This window comes from Amaranthus tricolor, chromosome 9 (assembly GCF_026212465.1).
Source record: "Amaranthus tricolor cultivar Red isolate AtriRed21 chromosome 9, ASM2621246v1, whole genome shotgun sequence".
NCBI classification, from domain to species: Eukaryota; Viridiplantae; Streptophyta; class Magnoliopsida; order Caryophyllales; family Amaranthaceae; genus Amaranthus; species Amaranthus tricolor.
Window position 1 is genome coordinate 22,638,085 of NC_080055.1, and position 24,168 is coordinate 22,662,252.

Sequence of the window (24,168 nt, forward strand, 5' to 3'; positions counted from 1 at the left end):
AATTAAATATAAAATAATTTAATTAAAAAATTAACGACACATTTACAAGATAACAGAGAATAAGTGGTAGTGCAGTACTTTCTCCGTTTCAAATTACCTTGCAACGTTTGTTTTTTCACGTAATATATGCATTAGTTCAATTCTTAATATCTTTAATTATGCTAATTAAAAATTTTAAAAATTTTGATATTAACAGTCATTGTATTGAGAGAAATCAAACAAGATGTCACTTGATTATATTTTAACTTATACTTCCTTCATTTTGAAATACTCGCTACATAGCAGTTTTTGATATTATTTATCGTTTAAACTTATTTTATTTATTGCGGCTAATGTGCACTAGTGGAAAAAATTGTATTTGCTGCTCATTATTTGCTGCAGTTTTTTCATATTCGCAGCAATAAAGAGGAGAATGAATAAGGAAAAAAAAAACCTTTAATTGCTGCAGTTAACCAATGGACCGCAGCAAATATTATTAAAAACACATTAATTGCTCCGGTTAAGGCCAAACCGCAGCAAATAGCTCTTCATTATTCCCTTAATTGCTGCGGTTTTGAACCGCAGCATTTAAAGTAGGACATTTGCTGCTATCACTATTGCTGGGAGCCAAAACCGCAGCAAATAATGGCAAAAAAACCGCAGCAAACGAGGTTTTTTCCACTAGTGGTGTGAGAGAAAAAATAGTCATGTGATATCTTATTTAAATCATCTAATTGCATACTTTCATGATATTAAGTTTTTATAATTTTTAGATGTATATAGTTCAATATATAAATGATCAAAATAACATTGAATTACGTAAAAAGTCAAATGTAACAAGTATAGTGAAAAAGAGAAATTATAAAAAAATTAATTGCAAATTAAAAATGATAAGTAAATAATGCAAATATTGCTAATGTTACAAGTAATTTGGAACAAAGAAAGTAGTACTTCTTCCGCTCTGAAATACTCGCTAAATAACGAATTTTAACACTATTTATCGTTTAAGCTTATTTTATACATTGCGGATATAATGTGTTAAAAAAATATAGGCAAGTGGAATCTTGTTTGCATGTCTAATCGAATATTTTCATAATATTATGTTTTTATAATTGTTAAATGGTATAATTCAATATATAAATAATCGAAATAACACATTAGATCGGGTAAAAAGTCAAATGTAATAAGTATAAAAAAAGGAACAAATATATGACACCAACCAATAGGAATCAGTCACAGAGCATGTTACTCACGCAAACGGCTAAAATGAGATCACATATATAATTTACAGTCCTCAGCTTTTTGACTAGACTGTTACATCACTCCCTTCTCTCTACTCATCACTCATCATATCATACTCCTGAAAAAGCACCACCTTATCACACTATTCTACCACCACTACTCACTTTACTTACCCTAACACAAAATACGTAAACAAATCCTCATGTCTGAATCTCACCCTCTATACACATTACACAACTTCTTACACCTTTTTTTCCCAATTAATCAAAAATAAGTACAAAAAATTGCCTTTTTTTTTAAATTTCTACATGTAATTAATTTATGTTATTATTTTATTAAAATTAAAGATATAAAAGTATTATAATTTATAACTATCTTGGACCAGAAAGTTCCATGGCAAAGGAATCCAATGAATGCTCATCATCATCATCAACATCAAAACTTGTACCAAACATGGTTGTAGCCGTAGGTGCACCCAGATGGTTCATCGTCGTGCTTCGAGAAAAGCCCATTGTGATATTGTCGCGCCCGTTTGCAGCAGCCCATTTCTCAGCAAGCCCATCTCCCTCAAGCATTTGGACCACCTCAGACATTTTGGGCCTATGGGCCGGTAAGTATTGAGTGCATAGTAGTGCTACTTGGATTATTTCTCCTACTTCTATTCTGTCATAATTGGTCCCAAGCTCCCTGTCAACCAATACCTCCACTTTTTTCTCTTCCTGGATTTTCTTCACCTAAAATAGACAAAAAGTAAAAGTCAAAAACACTACTCATTTGTCCCATACTCCCATCCCATCGAAATTGTAGCATTACATAAATATATGTGAGTTTTTAAGTGTAAATGTTGCAATTTTAATGAGATAAAGATAGTTACATATTTGAAATATAGTGTTACTTCCTCAGTCGCTTTAAGATTACACCATTACTTTTCAAAAATTCTCACATAGAAATGCATGCATAATGTTGCAATTAGAATGCAACAACAAATTAAGAATTAAAGAGATTTTTGCTTCCATACAAGTATGCATAATCATAAAATATTTTACTAATTTTCAAATGAGACGTTTCACGGTGAGACTATTTATTGGACTAGTCCTATATACATCTAACGTCTTAAAATGATCACTTATAAACTTAGAGTGATCAATTATAGTTTTAAAGTGATCATTAAAATCTTAAAGTGATCAATTAGAAAAATTGGGTAATTATATAGGCTTATTTTAGAGTAAGATGATCTCATACAAGACAGGATGAATTATTTTAACAATGATTGAATTGGTAATTGGCTTTTTAACTCGTTTTCTCTTTTACCTTGTTAGACAATTGAATAACCAAAAATTTTATTTGATAAATGACTTTTAAAATAATTGTAAGTTTTTCATTTTTTCCAAGTAAAGAAAAAAAAACCATTTAAAAATCGACATTCACCCAATATTCACTTTTAAACTAAAATAACAAAAATATTAAAACTGATTTATTGATTAATAATCGACTCTAATATTTTAGATAAAGATTTTAGCATGTAAGATGTGATACTGGTGGTTTGTGCAAGAAAATCCAGCACTTGGAACAAGGAAGATACCATACAATCTTAGGAAGATACCACATAGTGTTGAACAATTAATAAATTATTAGTGCTGCTTAAACTAATAATTTTTAATTGTTAAGAAGCACAATCATTTGATAATACACTTTGGTGCTTACTTGAAAAGATTATAATTTCAGGTAAAAATAACATGAGGGGTCCACTTTATGTTTTTTTTTTAATTTTTACTTTTAAAATGTGGATTAGGATATTAAGAAGGGTCCACAAACTCTTCAACGCCTAAAGATTATGCTTTTGTAAGTAAGCACTAAGCATAGACAATAGGCAAAGAATAACATCCTCCAATTGAAGAGATAATGATATTATAATCAGCATTATGATACCAATTAGTACTAATCAAAGTGGTCAAATGATTATAGTGGTGTAATCATTTGGTTTTACCAAAAGAACAATCATAATGACATTTCCTCTATTCTGAAATACTTGCACCCAATTGTAACATGTATAATATATTTACTCCTGTCAAATTTGTCTCATTTGTATTTGGTGGGAACACCAAAAAAAAAACCGAGTAAATTAGCATTTTATCTAAGAGTAAAAATTTATGTAGATGAGATGAAAAAGTAAATTAACAGATAACAATTAAAAGACACGACTAAAATTAAAAATGAGGTAAATTTGACCGAATATATTAAAGAAAAGTGAGACAAATTATGTAGAGCAGAGGGAGTAATTACCAATCTAATTGAGCTTCCCACTAATGATTATTGTGCTAATTAAATTTGATTTACATGATATGTGCATAACATCATGTAAGACAAAGTAGTTCCTACCAGGCTAATGCCAAATAAGCCCCTCGGGTTGAAGCTTTTGACCATTGACCGATAAGCTAATTGTTACGTTAGCTGTTATGAAAATATTTGAAAAAAACTATTTGATAACTGTTGATTGTTTATTTAAAAAAAAAGTAGATTAAAAAGCTAAAAGTCAATGAAAGCAAAGTAGCATTTTGATTTTCAATTAGCTCAAGAAACCATTTACCAAACAACTTTTTTTATTTTGTTGTTTCACCAACTAAAATGTTTTAGGGCCTATTATTGCTTCTTATTTTCATTTATTTCAACTACACAAGTGTGCATCCTAAGGCTTCTATCAGATAACTCAAGTAAGATTTATATTAGACGAGACGGTCTCATACAAGACTTGTATAAAATAATGCAGTCAATAAGATAAAATAGGAAATAAAGAATAGATGAGGAACGAGGGCGTACCCAGTCGAGTATGGTGCCTTTCTGATTAACAGTCTTGCCGAATTCAAGTGCTCTCATACCCGTAATAAGCTCAAGCAGAAGGATGCCGAACCCAAAAACATCGGTCTTTTCAGATGATTGGCCAGTGGACAGATACTCAGGAGCTATGTGTCCGACAGTCCCACGAACAGCAGTGGTAACATGAGAATCGCCATGATCAAGAAGTTTAGCAAGACCGAAATCACCAACTATAGCCTCATAGCAATCGTCCAGTAAGACATTTGCAGCCTTAACATCTCGGTGAATGATCTTAGGATCACATTGCTCGTGTAGATACAGAAGTCCTCTAGCTGCTCCGATTGCTATCCTTTTCCTTGTGTTCCAATCTAATGGAGGTTTTCCTGCCAATTGGGTACAAAAAATAGTTCCTATTAGCATCAAGGTGAGTTATCCTTACATAGCCTCCATACATACAAACTCATCATCCGAGCATATTATGACAAATTTGATCAGTTTTCCGATGGTTCACACAAATTACAATTTGATCAGTTTTCCGTTCCTTTTGGTTTGCATACAAGGGTACTTGCTAGAAAAGTGCAAAATTTGAGTACAAGTACTCGGGAAAATGTAGAAGCTATGTTATTCGGACTCTTTATTTTGCTTCACGTACTCGTGTCTGCCTTGATGCTCGGACATTGGTATGGCACTTAGACACTTCATTTTAGGTGTAAAATTGAATATTTAAATGTATCATTATCCAACATTAGTAACATAGTGTAGAAGTATTCAAATAAATGCAAGAGTTATGCAATTCATGATGGACAACCCAAGTATTGTGATATACAAACCAAAGCTACTTGATTAAAGAATGCAAGAAAAGTTGGTAAACAAGCAAACCTTTCAGCCTTGAAGCCACACTTCCATTAGACATGTATGGATAAACTAGAAGCCGCTCATTAGGAGTAGCACAAAAACCGATCAAACGAAGCAAATTTCGATGTACAGCAAGGCTAATAAGCTCTAACTCGGTCTGAAACTGTGATTCTCCTGATGTACCACAGGTATCCTTTAGTCGCTTCACGGCCACCATAGAGCCGTCAGGCAACTTACCTCTGTAAACATTTCCAAACCCGCCCCTACCAAGAATATTCTTAGAGCTAAAACCGTCTGTCGCATTGTGAAGTTCTTTGAAGGTGAAAGTCCTTATGTTACCCAACCGTATTTGACCAAGTTCTTGAGTATCCGCTACAAAATATAAGTACTCTTAGTAATGCAAACAAATTACATAAGTTCTTATACTTCTATGTGGTAAAAGCAGCATAACATGATTCGCTAATCGCCTTCGAATCAAAAAAAGCGAATTATTTTAGATTGTTTTTAACCATTTTGAGCGAATAGCAAATCCAAATGAGAAACTAACTAGCGAATTATGTTTCAGCAAATGGGATTCTTGAATAACTAACCATTGATCTTCATCATAAATCTACGACTTTGTTTTTCCCTTGTCCAATAGATGATTCCGAGCAACAAAAGGAAGAGCGAGAGGAAGCTAAACGTCACTCCAAGTGCTACCGCTAATTTCTTAGACTTTCTCCTTCCTATAATATCTCTTAAAATGCAAAAATTAGAACCATTTTTTACCTAAACACCAAATATTGAGAATGAAAAAACATATATATATGAAATGACTTTTACCAGTAGGAGAATCAACTGATAAAGATAGGGGAATTGGGACAGCTGAACTAAAACAACCATCAGTAGCTTTGCTTCCACAGATCAAAGGATTTCCCACAAAACTATCATTCATTAATTGAAAGCATAATTACAATCATTACAAATTTAAGAGCTAAAAACAAACATTAATTAGGATAGAAACAATGATATGATGCATACTTGAAAGTCCTTGTAGTAAGCTTGGGTATAGGTCCACTTAGATTATTAAAAGACAAATCCCTACACAAATTCAATGATAAAAATACAAAATAATAAGTCAATTGCTAATTTCATTTAATGTTGAAAATGAAGCTTCTACTCTTATAAGGACAGAGAGAAAACAAACAAGGAAAAACCATATAATATATAGTACTGTGTTACTTGGACTCGGGTTCTGATGTTGGATATTGGTACGTGTCCAAGTATCAAATGCGCCTAAATATTTAATTTTAGGCCTAAAAAAAAGTTTTTATGTGCCATACCAATGTCCAACGATCAAGGATCGAACACGGGTATGTGAAGCAAAATGAAGAGTCCGACTAACATAGATATAATATAAATCAGTCAATTACACTTGGAAAACCTAAAAACTCACAAGAAAGTAAGCTGAGACAGATTGGCTAGAAAAACAGGAAAGGCACCACTCAAGCTGTTATTGTTCAGCCTCCTAAATTACCAAACAACACAAGAAACAAACACCAAATAAGAAACATAGCCAAAAAAAACCCTTTTCTCATTAGAGTAAAAAAAACTATTTAAAAAGGCTTACAAATATTGGAGACTTTTCAGCTGACCCAAATTGCTAGGAACAAGTCCAGAGAATCCATTGTTGGAAAGATCCAAAGTTTGAAGCTTTGATAAAGAACCAATTTCTGGTGGAATTTTGCCTGAAATATTATTATTCTGAAGTAATCTGAAAACCCAAAAACACAAAAATTTTAGCATTTTTATTTTTCACAAGAAACCCAGAATTATATGTCAAAAATAAATTAAGGGTTTTATTTTTTACACTTGTTTAAGGTTAGTAAGATTTGCAATTGCCCCAGATAATGTTCCAGATAGAGATTGGCTTGGAGCTCCCCTGTTTTATCAATAAGAAACAGAGGATTTATTTTCACTCAAATATATTATAAAAATTAAATCCAAAAACAAAAATTTGATGATAAAAACATACAGGCCAGTAACAGAATTATCAGAAGAACAAGTGATCATAGCCCAACTACAAGGATCAGCAGAAAATTCATCCCAATTGTTCAAAACACCATGTGGGTCGTTCAATTGATTTTTTATATCAATCAATGCTTGCACTACAATGAACAAAAAATTAGCCAAAAACCAGAAAAACCCATGTTTAGAACTCCATTAAAAATGAAAATTTAGTTTACCTTCAGGATTACGAGGCTCATAGGAGAAAGAAATAGGAAGAAAATAAGCAAAAACAAGGAAGAAGTAGAGAGAGAAAGTAAGGTTAAAAGCCATAATTGTGTAGAGCTCAAAGGTAGAAGGAGAAGAAGAGAGAGATGATGGGAAGGAATGAATGATTATGGTGTTGCATCTCACATACAGAGCGTGAAAGGAAGTTTTAACAAAGCAAAAAGAAAAAGAAAAAAAAAAGTTTACTTTAAAATTCTTCTAATAAATTTTAAAAAAATAAAAAAATGTGATTTTATTTAGAGTATCTTTTTTCTGCGAGTGTTCTTTTGCTTTGTCCTGCCTCTCCTTTATTTGCTTCTCTTTTCTCGGTGTGTGGAAGGGAGTTTTCTCTTTTGCCTGGGTCTTCTTTACTTTCTTTTTTCAGTCATCTTATTTTTTGAGTGCCATCCAACAAATAAAATAAAGATTTTAAATATTGTAAAGGAACTTATCTTAAATTAATGGAATATTTTTAAATAATAATCCCTAACTATTGTTCATTACTTAATATGCCCTCAACTATTAATTAACCTTATCTACTCCGAAAATAATCGATTATTGACTCAAAATATTCTCAAAACAACTAGTTGAAAATAATATGCGTAGTGTTCAAGGCTAAAGATCTCGGTACTTGGGAGTATAAAGGGTTAAATAATAGTTGGGGGTTTTGACCCAGTGAGTAATAGCGGAGAGTAATATTTGCAAATTTTTCTAAATTATTATACAAATTTGTGTAAATTTTCCTATAGTGACAATTTTTGTTTAACCATAAATAATACTATTAATTTAACTTTGGTTTTTTGTCATATAACCTATAATAAATAAAAGTTGATATTATTCTAGGCAAGCACATTTTAAATTGTTATTTTTCATGGCTATTTCTATTAAATGTCTCATTTGGTTTTTTTTTTCAATACTATTCATTAATCATTCTTATTATACACTGTGTTTTGAATCTAAAAGTTAAAACATATATGTAAAATGAGGTTTTTTCCACTAGTGATAATTAAGTGAGATCTTATTTGATTAGTCTTGTAAATTTTATTAATATCAATCTTTTATAATTTTTACTTAAACACAATTAGAGATATTTAAGAGATATAGTGTATCGTCCAATGTGTCAAAACCAAATAGGGCATTTAAAGAAAATATAAGGGAGTATTATCGTAAGAAATTTGTAAAAACTTGTATTATTCATGATAATTTTTCTATTAAAATTTTAGAAAATCACTTAAATTAAAGCTTAAGCTAATAATTGTAAGTGTTTATATTTAAATGCAGGGGTTTACACATAAACAAAGGAAAAGGGAGAAAGTCCTAAGTGAGGTATTGTAGGTGGGATTATGTTCTTTAGTAAAGTAATTCTTTGTTTCGATGTAATAGTAGGGAGGGAAATAATTAGTAGATTCAAAATAAATTATGCAATAAATCATAATTCATATGGAACGAACTAATATAGTATTTTTCTTTATTCCAATTAAATGTCTCATTTGTTATATTATGCTCTTAGTTTGTATTTTATTCTCAATTTAAAAGTGAAAATATAGTTAATAACTGCGATCTTGTTTGATTTGTCTTAATAAAATTTTATTAATATCAACTTTTTATTATTAACCAAATATAAAAAGAGATATTAAAGATTAAATATAGTACATTAATAAATGCGTAGAATCAAATGTAACATTTGATTAGGATAAGAGGGAGTATGCATATCATCAAAGGAGACAAATACTGTATTACATATCCTGGAGCTTCAAGCCTTCAATATGGTTGAATCTTCACATATGTTATATACTCTATCACGACAAAGTATATGAAAGTCTTTTGAACTATAAGTGTGAATGCAGATCATACTTCATTCATACATGATGCTTATTCCACTTGAAAATGACTTGTAGATGTTCTAATATTACTTTATAACTTTGAAGAATAACTCTTATAACTATCTATAGATTTTTCCAGCAAATCTTATTTGAGCTTTGTTGCGGGTTATCTTTTCTCCTTCTTATTTGAGTTGTTAGGGCCAATTTCTTAGCTCTAATGACAAACGAGATTCAGTCTTGTGATCTTCTACCACGTTGACATATGATACTATGTCCATATCAACAAACAACTCAATTAAAAGTTTAAGTTGATGATTAAAGTAAAAATGTTCGAATTAAATATACAAATGTAACCCATCAATTTTCATATGGCATATTGACTTATTTTCTTTATATCTTAAAAACCTTTTATCATATTAACTTTCAATACTATGTCCAGTAATAACGTAAATAAAAATTTAAGAAAAAATTAATTAATTACTAGGATGGTTTGTGATTGGTGCACATCCTCTCATTGCTATACGGTTTTGAGATGGTATTTTCTTGACTTCTAAAGTGTGTGCAGTTTGTGTTTTTCCGTGTATATGCTCCAATTAGAGGTGTTTAACGGGGTGGATAGACCCAACGGGTCAAGGGACGGGTCATATTTTAACGGGTAATTAGCGGGTCGGGTCACTAACGGGTCATGCCATGAACGGGCCTTAGTGGGTCGGGTCGGATAATTATAGAAATTGGTTGTGAAAAAACATTACCACTTTTTATTTTATTTTTTATATAATATTATTATATATATAGGTGGATCGACCCAATTGACCATAAAGTAGAATAAATATCTATTATATGAACTTTTAAAAAGGATCAAAATGGATCGGGTTTAAACAGATTTTGACTTACTTCGTCCCGTTTTAAATTTGACATGACCCGCCTTGCCCCGCCCCACCTATTTAGATTTTGACCCGATCCGCCCAGTTGAACACCTCTTACAAATATTGTCTATTAACAATAAGTTCAATCCAATTTATACATCGTTATTCTATCAAATTATTTTTTCAAAAAATAGAGTTGAGTGGGGATGTGAGTGAGAGGTTGAAATGTGAGCTGAAAATTGAGGAAACACCAACAGAAAAATGAGAGGCAGTGAGTTTGAGTGTGAGTGCATAAGAGTAGTCTTATGTAATTGCTTGTTGTAGACAGAACAGGGAGATCAGAAGTCTAATTTAGGAGAAAGAAAGAGAAACAAGCTAAGGATCATTTTTGTGATGTCAGTTGTTGCAGTCTACATTTCTTCATTGGTATTCATTTGATTTGGGCAACTCAGCAATTTCAGTCTTCCAATCTTTGTCATTTCCTATTACGAATTATGGCGTTTGAGAAATTTTTGTGTACTGTCTTACACTCGTTTCTTCCCGTTTTGGTTTTTTGTGCCCTTGCTAGAGTCTTGCTTGTAGAGACTAGAGAGGCCTGTCTATTATTATCCGAACCTGAATATCTGATAATCCATTCGTTCTTTTAAGTTTGTCCACCTTATTATAACGACTAGTTTAAAAGTTTGTCCTTTTTAGAATACTTTTCATTTTTTGAAATTTTTTTCCCTAATATACCCTTATTTCTCTCTCACTCTCTTATTTATCTAGTATATTCACTTTCTCACTCATTTTTTTATTCTTTGAATTTTGTTTTATTTTAATTTTCCCTCTCATACTTTCAATACAATTATTACTTTACACCGCTATCTAATTAAAAAAAATACTCACTACAATAAAATATTCTTTTTTTCTTAATAAGTGTGAAAAACTCAAATTGAACAAACTTAAAAGAACGAAGGGAGTACTCTCTTTGTCTGGTTAGAATCGAAGTAAAGAGAAGTTTAAGGTTTTTAAGAAAAAAGTAGATATTTGTAATAAATGAAGGAAAAGAATGAATTATATGGATAAATTATAAAATAGTTAAAAATTTATGGATGAAATTAAAAGAAACTGTAACACCCTCAGAATAGGTCGAACTTTTGAAAACACCTTTAATGAAAACATGAACCAAAACCTACTCATGGGAGTGTTACCGCCACATCTATTTCTAATAAAATAGATGTAAGGCTTAACGACTAAAAAAATAACTTAATAACTTTAAATCCAAAAGAGGGTTTACAACATAAGAGAACACTGAAACGCAATCTATGCCCATATAAAATTTAAACAACTTAAGGTAAAATTTAAACTGAAATACGACTCTAACAAAAGCTATGTTTCTAGGTGATCCTCATTCCACGATTCCCACGCAATCAATAACCTGCAACATAAGAATGCAAGAAAAACAAGGGAAAAACTCCCAAAATCAGGAAATTGAGTAATTCCAACTCCTTCCCGTAAAACGATTAAGTTTGAAAATGATTTAAGAAAATAAAATATAATCAAATTGAAAATAATTTTAGAAAATAATATATAGCTGAGTTTAAAAGAAAAACAATTTCAGAAAACAATATGTATAATATAACATAAACCAATTTATTAATTTGATAATTAATAATGATAAACACATAATCAATTTTTAATTTGAGGGAACGAGAACGCCAGTAGGCCGAGGCTTTACCCCTATACCTACTTCATCAAGAGGTCGTCACCCCAAATAATTCAAGGCCAGCAGAGTAGTCTCAGGGAACCCTAGTGTGCACACCCCTTCTACTTGGATCACAACAAATAGAAGGAAGACCAAACATCGTATCAAGTATCAGAAATAATAATACCTGTCGGCAGCTATACTAACCAAACAGGGCAACCTGTTCATCACCCTTATACTTGGATCACAACAAATATAAGAGCTTCATTTCCCTCGTGTTACACTTTACGTGATTTAATATATTTTAATAATTAGTTGTGAGCACACAAACTTATAATCAAACATACATTATACATTTTATTTTATGATCATAAATTTTTCCCAATAAATATATATCTCAGGAATATCCAACTGAAATCTCATTTTCCAAATTACCATTCTAACATCAATTGGTGGCAATAGGAATTAATATCATAAATATTTCTCTTCCAATTTAAATTGTATCTAATTTCGTTATCAAAATAATAATATAAATTTTATCGAAATAAATAAAAAAAAATTATAAATTCAAGTTTGACCAAAGAAAATAATAGTAAATATAATTTGAGAATATATAAAACATAACATCATATAAAATAATGTCATATAAAATCATGCATCCTATCTAAACACCTTAATTATCACTTAGCACATAATATTATCGGGATAGTCTTAATTAGATGGACATTAAGAATTACCTTGTCACGCGATCCTAGACAACGTACGCTCCTAATAATCTCGGTCTAAGAATTCACTGTCGTTAATATCGAAATCTTGCGTTTTCTTGACTTGAATTTTTTAAGCAAATGGGAGATGGAGGAAGAGTTTGTAGGAGAAAAAGGAAGTGTGAGTAATAATGTGAATGAAATTAAGGGTAATTGGTTCAATTTATAATAGGTAAGTGAGGTTGGTTATAAGGTTTAGAGGGAGGAGTGGGAAGTTATTGTTAATGGGGAGTTATGTTTTCTTTTTTATTTATTTTTATTTTTTATTTTTTTTTATTTTCTGAAATTTATTTATTTATTATTATTATTATTATTATTATTATTAAAAAAAACGGTTGTTACAGGAACTGATGGGTCTTTGTCTGAAAAGAAAAATGATGCAAAATAAGCGAGACGGACCAACATGACAAATATCGGATGCCTTTTACATATTCCTCCCATGTTCTCTTAGGTCTTTCTCGACTTTTTTGACCCTTCACCATGATATTTTCGATCCTTCTCATGGGGTATCATATGTCTTTTCAAATCCTACAATTTTGACTTTATGTGTATGTGTCCAGGACACTAATTCAGGGATAAAATATTAGCCCTTTCGTTTTTTTTTCGTTTATTTTTTGCACAGTTTTTGAAAGTAAATTTTAAAACTTAATATCATCGGTGGTTTCCTTGTTTTGTATTATGTTAAACACCACATCAACAACAAATTTAGAATGGTGGGTGGTTATTAACGGGGACTTGTAATCAAAGGAAAAGGGTGGCGTCTGGGTGGGATGGGGTGGCGACTAGCTATTGAACTTCAAACAGTCCTTAATTTAATTATTAATTAGGCGTGTAATATAACATTTAATGTTGATGAGCCTGATTCCGCACTTTCCAGTTTCCACCCTATTCAAAATTCAATCTTCTTCTTCATGTAATATTCACCTTCAAATGGTTCTATTTGTGGTTTTTCACATGAGAACTTCAATTCCTACATGGTCTTTTCAATTCCTACAATTTTGAGTTTATGTGTAGTGTCCAGGACACTAATTCAGGGATAAAATATTAGTCCTTTCTTTTTTTCTTTTTTTTTCGTTTACTTTTTGCACAGTTTTTGAAAGTAAATTTTAAACCTTAATATGTCTAAATACACATAATAAAAAATTATAAAAAATAGATAATAAAAAAGTATACATTGAGACGAATCTAACGAGATCTCACATGAATATATTTTATCTTCTAAATATATGTCAAAAACATTAATCAAAATTCTCTCCTTAAGATAGAATATTTCAAATGGTAAGAACATTTGAGAACGAAAGGAGTAATTAACATTTCAAGAATAAGTATTATTTGATAATTCAGGGTTAAGGTTATGGTTCTTGATTTAGGGTGGTCAAAATTACTTAACAAAGAGGGGAAATAAAAGTGACATAAAAGGACGGTGCATCAATTAAAAGTTGTCCAATGAGTATATCTATAGTTCATAGGTCACTAAAGTGATAAAGTCGAGAGGTTGGTTTTTTTGAAGTTGGACGCATGTCAGTTCCTTAGAGAAGGATTTTCAATTAGAGCATTAAATGCACCGTTGAGAGACCAATAAAAGACTGCCACATTAGGAATTGTAGTTGACTCTACAAGGCAATATTTTTGGGATGTCAAATGATATCCACATAGGGTATTAGAGACATTATATGACAACGCAATGATGGACTATAAATACTCCAAACAACACCAGTTATAAGGTAACTGAAAAACAAATAACGAGAGAATAATATTCAAACATTTTATGCAATTACTCTCGGTATTTATTGAGAACTAATAACATTCGATTCAACTTCAAAGAATTATTTGAAGATTGATGAACATTTATTGAATAAGACTAGCTCTTATTCATTAGATATAGTATCTTAAGCCTCACTCTATAAAAGTCCTAATAAAATCCTCCAAGGTATAGACCATTGTGCATTTGAGAAAGGACTTGTTAGGCAAGCATCTTATACAAACATTGACTTGGGCGTTGAAAAAGTTCTCGAGAAAACCATTTTAGGCGCTCCTAACCCATGTTGAATGTGCAGGTTTTGAAGAGTGGTCTTATTATAAAATTAACTGAATAGTAAAAACAAACACTACTAAAAATATTTTTTCAAAAAAAATCATTTCTCACGTGAATTTATGAATTAGTTATCCAAATAAGTAATTTAAGTAGAAGTATACAACTTAATATCCAATAAGTAATTTAAGTAAAAGTATACAACTCAATATCCTTCCTTGGCATCGGTGCAAATAAAAGGTGCACAATCCAAAACCCGACCGTGTAAATCTATGACCTTCGGGGTGCGTTTATTATAATCCCTTCCAAGAGGCTCAACTCAAAAGGTTAAAGAATAGGATTCTGTTCTCCAATTTCCCACCTCCACAATTCACATAAAGTTCTTGTATTTTTTTTTATTAATATTAATATTTAACTTTACAAAGCTATATAAATTATAAAAGGGTACTCAAAGTAGAAAAGAGGACCAAAATTAAAATACAAAAAAGAAGACCCAAAAGAAAAAGAAAAAGAAAAAGAAAAAGGCAAATTCATTGGAGTATACAATTACATTAATTATGTATTATTACTAGTAGGCCAAAGTTAAAGGTGATCTACTCGTGCCTGCTTCTTTATTCTCTGTCAAAAGCACTCCACACATTACTATTTACTAGTGTTCAAGATTAGAGAATTTTTGAACTATTATCATTGTTTCATTTGAATGGTAATTTTGAGGGATCTTCTCAACAATCATGCTTTAAGTTATCAAAAGGATATTCCGTGGTAGCATCTATTTTTGGCAAAACGTGGTTTAGAGTATTTTTTTAATTTCGTTCACATGATAGCATTAAAACTACTATATTGTCTATTTTGGTTAATTTGCTCTTCAAGTACTTCCTTTGCTCCATTGTACTTTTCATATTTGACTTTTCGCGCAATCTGATGTGTTATTTTGATCATTTATATAGTAGTATTGAATTATGCTTAACTAAAAACTAAAAAAACTTAATATCATAAAAATATGCGATTAGACGATTCAAATAAAATCCTAAAAGACTATATTTTTTCTCACATATTAACCGTAATATATAAAATAAGCTTAATAAATAAATAGTGTCGATAACCATAGCTAACAAGTATTTCAGAATGGAGGAAATATATGGTAAAGCTTTAGAAATCATGGCACTCTTTCAGCGAATATAAAACTTCAAGTTGTTAAAAGGCCAAAATCATAGTAGAAAATTGAAAAATGAAATCCTCCTTTGGAAAATAATGTAACAAGAAATGACTAATTTTGAAGCACACATACTTGAGACTTAATTTATGGGATAAACGTTATGATTAGTTAATTTGTCAACAGAGTTAACATACTTAATAAGTTTAAAGCTACTATATGGACAAAGATAAATAAATTGCTACATCTCACGTTTAGCTAATTTAAGTCGAGTGCTATCATATGAGATATTCCAAAACAATATAATATTCTATCTGTTTCATTTTGTTGGTTATTCTTAAAAAATTCCATACTTGGAGAGAAAAACTTAAACATGTTTTTCCATAGATTTATAAAATTAAATTAAAATATATTCATGTAAATCTTGTTAGATTCGTTTTAATGTACAAAATTTTAATATAAACTTGTTATAACGTTTATGAAACATACTTATAAATATTAAGACTCCAATTATACTTCAAAATTGTATAAAATGCAAATATAACAAACAAAATCAAGCAGTGAGAGTAATATATAAGAATCTTATGTTTGTAGGTAAGAAGATTAAAACCTTTTTTTCCAATTAACAAACCTAGAGAAAAAATACAATTAGAGTTCAATATAAAATGAAATTATCAAAAAATGTTACAAAGAGTTTTTTTTTTAATTGACAATAATAGAAAAGATATATTAGAGTTTGAAATTTTATTAAGTTTTTAAATACTAAATTATGGTAAAAAACACGTACATAGATTATCACTAACTCGTCAAAACTCGTCCTAATCAAAATAGAAGGAAGTTTTTCTTGACAATATTCAAGTTAGTGGTTATGGGTGGCGATTTATAGTCTTTGTTGCTTGTTATTCTTTGCTTCTATCCAAGTCTCATTACAAATATATCTTAAGTTTGACCCGAAATATTTTATTGTCGCTAGGAGATTATTGAATTATATAGGGTTTAAATCACCTAAAATGAGCTACTATTTGATATCTCATATTGTTAAGTTGGAACGTTCTAATAACAATCTTAAAATAAAACCGAATCACCTTATAACATTACTTGGCAAGACTTGACAAACTACTGAGAAATTTAAACACTATACATAGATAATCATAAATAGCCCGAACAACATCAAGGTTTTTAGCCTTTAAAAGGTTATTCTTATGTCTCAACATGAATATCGTCAGCAGTCAGAACACGTACAAATCACACAACTCAATAAAATATATTAAACCTAATACAGAAATATATGCATTTTTTAAGAGACGTCCAAAAAAATATAACATTTTAATTAGAAAGCTTTAATAATTTTAATTAATGTGTGATGAACAAACTAAAATGATGAAAGTACAACACATCATAATTCTTAATACACAAGGGGAATAATATAAGTTTGTCGCACAAAAAATTAATCCACAAAGTTAGTTTGGCACAAAGGAAGAATCAAGTAGGAAGCATTGTGGTATAAAAAAAGTATCCAATTAAGTTCACTATGCCATGGATTTATGAGAAGGTTGACATTCTCCATATTTGGATTATTTAATAATAGTCAATTGCTCAAGAAAAAGTGAACACCCCAAATTAATATGCGCTGACTTTTTATTGCTCTTACTCCGGTTATCACTCCGTCGCATATCATTTGCCACACAAGTATAACCTTCGTGAAATAAAAACTAATAAAAATATGTGATTAATAGGTAACGAGAGAAATGTGTGATTTGCAGAGAGGTGAGCGAAATTGTCTGAATAAAATAATGATATAAGTTAAATGTGTAGATTAGAATTCAAAATATGAGCTATAATAAAAATAGAAATATAGCATACTTCGAAACAAATCAAAATAAAAAGTATAGCAAAAACCATTTGACGAAAAGGAAGCACTTCTTAAATAAAAAAAAAATCATTTATTAGGTTTATGGTTATCCGCATCTTCTTAGCTACTAATACTTCCTATTCATAACTGATTGTATTAAACATTAAGTATAACAATATGAATCATCGAATCTGACCTATCAACATTAATAGATTAAAGCAACTCAACTATATGTTTAGTCTATATCCAACAAAATAAGGCTATTCAATCATAATAATTGACCAATAGTAAATTGTTTGAAGTTAGTATTGAATTTTAGGGTTTTGGGGATTCAAACCGAATTAGAGTCGATCACTTTTTCACTAAAATTCATTGTATCGATGATTACAATAACAAGCCAAAGCCTTATTTTCAAATACTTCGTTTGAAGTTCTAACTTGGGGTAAATCCAAGATTAAGAGTTGGAGTTGCACAATTTATAATTACACATTTTATTCGCAACAAATTATAAACACATTATGAGCACACATTATTCCTTTTTTCAAAAAAGCTAAAATCTTTTGCTCTTATTCGTTTCAATCTTAGAATATAACAATTACAATTTATTTGTCTTCACAAACAATTAAAACACATAAAGTATCTTCTATAAATTCTAATTCCATTTAATTATATATCATCAAAATCATTAATTTTAACAAGAAAAATAACTAATTCACACAAACATAATTCTATTCAAACAAAAAAAAATAATTCAATTCTCTTGAATCTCCTAATTATCACTAATTTCATTTTAAAAAAATATACAAACGATTTCAACTTTTGAATTTTATTTTTTTATAGAATTTTGAAAATAAGTAGAGGAAAAAATAACTAAATGGAAAAAAAAAAACCTTAATGACATAACCTGCACAAAGTGCTTACAAGTAGAGCACATGGGAATGAGAACAATCTTGTAGGACACTGGATATCTTAAGTTATTCTTCGTGATGTTTACAAATACATCCTTTCAAGTTCATTTAGACTTAAAAGCTTTAAACATGGTTTCATGAGGCTTTTAATTCATCAGATGTAATAAAGATTATGATTTGAGCTTTTATTTAAATTTTCGTTGCTAGTATCACATACATTCGTTAATTATATCTCTATCAGCAAAATATGACCCGAAAGGGTAGAACGATTCGTTTGGGACACATATAGTTTAAGATAGAACCTATAATAGTCTATGATTCACGGTTAAACACTGATTTGGGGTTATAATTACTGTTTTTATTCAATAATGAGGATGTGAATATATATACAGGAGTACTACTTAGGTTTACCTAAAATAGCTGATATACAAAATATACACTTGCTCTAATTAAGATATTCTAAATATATTTGTTACCATAATCTAACACTCCCCTCAAGTTGGGTTGTAGGGTCACCAACACTCAACTTGCGTAAAACTTCTTCAAAAAACTGAGTTCTAACTGCCTTCGTAAGAATATCTGCTAGCAGATCCTTAGATTTAACATGTGAAAGTTTGATCACTTGGACTTCTAATTTCTCCTTTGTGAAATGTTTGTCGACTTCTACATGTTTTGTGCGATCATGTTGAACTGGGTTTTCTGAAATGTTGATAGCAGCTTGATTATCACAGTATAGCTCACAACTCCTTGTGGGAGTGAATCCCAGTTCAGTTAGTAACTTTCTCAGCCATAGGACTTCTGTGAATCCCTTTGCTACACCTCTGAATTCAGCTTCTGCAATGGACATAGCAACCACCTTTTGTTTCTTGCTTCTCCATGTGACTAGATTTTCTTCAACTAGAGTAAAGTAGCCTGAAGTTGACTTCCTGTCATCTCTATCACCTGCCCAGTCTGCATCTGTATATGCCATTAGATCAAGATGACCATTCTTTTGGTATAAGACTCCCCTTCCCGGGGATCCTTTGAGGTACCTGAGAATCCGATAAACTACGTCCATGCTGAACCTGTGGTCTGTGCATGAATCGGCTGACTACTCCTACTGCATATGCAATATTAGGTCTTGTGTGAGCTAAGTAAATTAATTTCCCTACCAAGCGTTGATACTGTATCCGATTAGCCAATTTTCCTCCTTCAATCATCTGTAGTCCATGGTTCATCACCATTGGTGTCTCAATGGGCTTGCAGTCCAACATCCTTGTTTCAGTTAACACGTCTAATACTACTTCCTCTGGGATATGAAAATTCCTTTATTTGATCTAAGAACTTCAATCCCTAGAAAGTATTTCAGTCTACAAAGGTCTTTCATCTCAAATTCTTGGAATAGTTTTTTTTTTTAGATTTGCTATTTCCTCTCTATCATCTCCGGTAATGATCAAGTCATCGACATAAATTATCAGACATGTTATTCTCCTTCCTCTTCGTCTAAGAAACAAGGTGTGATCCGAATTACTTTGCCTGTAACCGAATCTCTTCATCGCAGAGGTAAATCTTCCAAACCATGCTCTAGGAGACTCTTTCAACCCATACAAAGCCTTCCTCAATCTGCACCCCTCATTTTCTGAGAACCCTGCAGATTTAAACCCTGGTGGAGCTTCCATATAAACTTCCTCCTGTAACTCTCCATGAAGAAAGGCGTTTTTGACGTCAAACTGATGAAGGGGTCAATCTAAGTTTGCTGCAATACTGAACATAACTCGAATTGTATCAAGTTTAGCAACTGGAGAGAAGGCTTCTGAGTAATCAACTCCATACGTCTGAGTGTATCCTTTTGCCACAAGTCGAGCTTTGTATCTTTCAATCGTGCCATCTGATTTGTATTTGATCATGAACACCCACTTACATCCGACAACTTTATTTTTATTCGGTAAGGTGCCTTTTTCCCATGTGCCATTCTTCTTGAGAGCATTAATCTCTTCCTCCATAGCTTTTCTCCAATGGGTGGAAGTTAGAGCTTCTTCGACTGTGGTTGGGCTTTTGGTTGCATCTAAGGCTACCTTGAATGCCAAGGCACTCTGTGACAGATTCCCCGAGTCAGGCTTCTCAACAGGATATCTTGATCGTTTTGCTTCATATTCAGGATCATATCTTCTTGGAGGAACTCCTCGAGTGGAATGAGGAGGTAACATATACGATGCAGTATCAACATTCTGACTGTCATGATCCCTTTTTTCAACTGAATCTGTGACAACTTCCTTAGTCAAAGTATCAACAATCACATTATCATTATTAGTGCCTTCTAAAACATCATTATCATGATTCGTACAACTCACTTGATGGTCAGACAGGATTGGTAATGGCAGAGGAGTGGACAAAACATTTTGGTGAGGTGACTCTGAGCCTTGTCTACTTGATCTATTGGGTCTAGGTTGGACAACCATGGACTAACTAACCATCCGAGATCGTCATTATGTTTCTCCCCTGACATCGAAGATGGTGGTAGTAGAACTCATTCTCGATGAACTCGCAATCCATGGTGGTGTAGACTTTTCTAATCAGGGAATCATAACACCGATAACCCTGATAACCCTTCTGATTCCTTCCATATCCAATAAGAATACATTTGACTGCTCTTGGACTCTTGGTTCAAATTTGTTTCGTACCCTTGTCGGACAATGAACAAATACTGTGCACCCAAATATACGAGGAGGTAGAGTATGTGAGGAAGGTATAGGAAAATGGGTTTGGAGAGTGGCTAGGAGTGTGTGATATTGAAGGCTCTTTGTGGGGAGTCTATTGGTAAGGTAATTGGCAGTAGCAATGGCTTCAGGCCAAAGATGAGTGGGAACATGAGAATAAAGCATAATAGCACGGGTCATCTCAAGAAGTGTGCGATTTTTCTGTTCTGCCACTCCATTTTTGTTGGAGTGTATTAGGACAAGAGGTTTGATGTATAAGGCTTTTTTGTTTAAAGAATTGTTGCATGTTAGAATTAATGTATTCTCTACCATTATCAGTTCGAAACATGCGGGGTTGGGTTTGAAATTGGGTACAGATCATAGTATAGAACTCAACAAACACATGAAACACTTCAGATTTATGTCTAAGGAAGTAAATCCAATTCATCTGGGTACAATCATCAATAAATATAACAAAGTATGAAAAATCATGTAATCCTGTGATGGGAGCAGGATCCCACACATCAGAATGAACAAGCATAAAAGGCATATCAACTTTATTCAAACTACTAGAATACGAGTGTTTATGGCTCTTCGCAAGAATACATGTTTCACACTTAACTCAGTTTTTAGCCCTACAAAATTAGGAAAAAGTTTCTCTAGATACCCTACAGATGGATGTCCTAGACGTCGATGCCAAGTCCATAGTTGTCTTTCCTCTGACCCGCGAACAAGAACCGCTTTGCCTTTTTGAGTCTCCTCCTCCAAGTAGTACAGTCCACCTCTCTTAATACCACGCCCAATAATTTTCCCTGTCTGAGCATCCTGCACAATACAACATCTGGGTTTCATGAGAACAGTACAATCAAGATCTCTAGTAAGTTGACTCATTGCCAATAATTTATGCGACATGTTAGGGACAAATAAACAATTTTTTAAAATGAGAGTTTTCGTGAAAGAGATAGTTCCAGCTCCGCCCACTTTAATCCCTTCCCCATTAGCTGTTTTAATGATGTCTTTCATAGGTTTGTCATGAGTCAAGAAATCGTTCGCGTCATATGACATTGTATCTGTAGCACCACAATCAAAGATGCAACCCCCTTCAAAATAAGATGAAGTATTAAAAGAAGATGAAAAATTATGGGATGGTGAATATGACGCACGTGGTTCTCCTTCCATTTAAAGGGTTGAGGCTCTTGACTTTTTCCGCACCCTACTCCCCTTAACCCTATTTCCTTTTGTTGTTCCTGTGCGTCGTTTGAGTTTGAGAGAAGGTCTCCTTCTCCTCCTTTGATACCTGTGATATTCATGGCTGCCCCTTGCTTCTCCCCTTCCTCCATGGATGAGGGTTCATCTGTGCTCCAGCCCACTGCTGCTCTGCCGGTCCGGTTATGATCAGAAAATCGTGCCGATTTTCTTTCCCCCGTTTTCTTTGTACTCGACCACCACTCAGGGTAACCCACGATTTTAAAGCACTCGTTTCTTGTGTGTCTCGTACTGCCAGAGTGGGTACATTTTAGGTGAGATTTATCATCTTCCCGCCGATAAGTTCTTCCTTTGACCGCAAAAACTCCACCGGTGCCCGGTGATTCCAGATTTGATGAGGACTCCTTCATGATGCCACGCCTCATTATTTCTCTCCTTATACTAGCATAGGCCTCCTCCACTGTAGGGAGTGGGTTTAAGAGATGGAGATCTCTTCTATCCTTGTCAAAAGTCTCATTGATTCCTTCTAGAAACTGGTACAACTGGTTTTGTTGGATTAACTAATTGTAGATGATAATGTTGCCTGGATCCTTCATAGGATTCGGTTGTTTCCTGTCAATTTCTTTCCATAGCATGAGTAATTTGCTGTAATATGTTTCGATTGTGCCTGTTCATTGTTGAATTTTGTTGGTTTTGACTGTTAGGTCGAATATTTGCAGGCCATCTCTCCTGCCACTGTAGAGCGTCTCAATCCCTTGCCACAATGTTTTGGTTGTTGGGAAATCAAGTTACTGATTCACCAGGTCAGAATCTATATTCTCCAAAATCCATGAGATAACATTCGAGTCACTTCTGGTCCATTGGTTGTACGCTGGGTCATTCTTGGATGGTGGGTCGTCAATAATGTGATTGAGCCGATCTCGTCCACTAATGGCTAAGTGCATCAGCCTGGACCATTTTGTGTAATTTTGATTTGTTAATTTCTCTGATATTGAGAGGGTCTGGGTGTTGGTTGTGTTTTCGGTAGGTGGTTCGTTGGTGTTTAACTGTTTGAACAGTTGCAACAACTGTCCCATCGTGACCGGTTGGTCAGGTGCTATTACAGTCCTTGATTCATATTCCATTTCTGGTTTTTTTGAGGTAAGTTTGGTATGTGATGAAGCTGCAAAAACGATTCAGAATCGTTGCCGCTCTGATACCATGATTCACGGTTAAACACTAATTTCGGGTTATAATTTACTGTTTTTATTCAATAATGAGGATGTGAATATATATACAGGAGTACTACTTAGGCATAATCTAACAGTCTACGATATTCTAAATATATTTGTTACCATAATCTAACAATCTAAGATACCATCCGAGTCTTATAATGATCTATATGTATTTGAGCCAAAGCCTTCCTTGAGCACTTTTTTGCCTTGCTTAAGACATCTCTTGCCTTGTTCAAGACACTTCATTTCCTCTCCTTTGATCACTCCACGGAGTGATCCAAATCTCGACTCTTCATGTTCCATTGCACATCCAACATCATTCTCTAGAGTGAAACCCATGGAGTAGGCAATGATATGATTAAAGTCATCTCCAATACTAGGAGATTTGAGACTTGGCACAATAAAAGTGACCTGAGTAGTTCGTCAGTATGAAGTCAGTTATTTTTATAAGCCTACCACTAAAACCTAATATCTGGTCACCCAATATTTGGTCACCCACTTAATTAATTAATTAATTAATTATTTATTTATTTTTGAAAATGATATGTTTGTGATTTAGTGTTGTAAATCATTCTACATTGCCAAAAAACTAATTCGGCAAATGCAATAATACGACTAACTCGTAGATTTATATTTTCCATATAAGAAATCGATTAGTTAATACGCTAATGTCTACAACATTAAATCATCCATTCATGAGGCATATTTTTATTCCGTCTTGTTCTTACTTCAACTAATTGAACTACTTTTATGAAATTCATGGACATTTTAGTGTGTGATGCATCTTTTTATTCTTGTTATTGAGCTAAAAGAATATGGCTACTTGCACTGAAAATGGAGAAAAA

General features: G+C 32.3%; 1 protein-coding gene across 1 annotated transcript; it reads right to left on the minus strand.

The window, feature by feature from the left end:
- Positions 1-1,522: 1,522 nt before the first annotated feature.
- Positions 1,523-7,916, minus strand: LOC130823978 (probable LRR receptor-like serine/threonine-protein kinase At4g30520). Its single transcript, XM_057688832.1, has 11 exons — positions 7,116-7,916; positions 6,905-7,037; positions 6,740-6,811; positions 6,500-6,643; positions 6,326-6,397; positions 5,911-5,970; positions 5,713-5,813; positions 5,481-5,615; positions 4,915-5,262; positions 4,039-4,418; positions 1,523-1,955 (listed from the first exon to the last, which is right to left on the minus strand). Exons 1-11 carry the CDS (start codon positions 7,207-7,209, stop codon positions 1,593-1,595), a joined length of 1,902 nt encoding a protein of 633 aa, XP_057544815.1. The 5' UTR covers positions 7,210-7,916; the 3' UTR covers positions 1,523-1,592.
- Between the last annotated feature and the right edge of the window lie 16,252 nt (positions 7,917-24,168).

Excerpts from the sequence above, each read along its gene's own strand:
- LOC130823978 (XM_057688832.1), bottom strand. The coding sequence starts at position 7,209 with ATGGCTTTTAACCTTACTTTCTCTCTCTACTTCTTCCTTGTTTTTGCT. Across the intron at positions 6,812-6,904 it reads GATAATTCTGTTACTGGCCT|GGGAGCTCCAAGCCAATCTC; the intron begins GTATGTTTTTAT and ends TTGATAAAACAG. Across the intron at positions 5,814-5,910 it reads CTTACTACAAGGACTTTCAA|TTTTGTGGGAAATCCTTTGA; the intron begins GTATGCATCATA and ends AATGAATGATAG.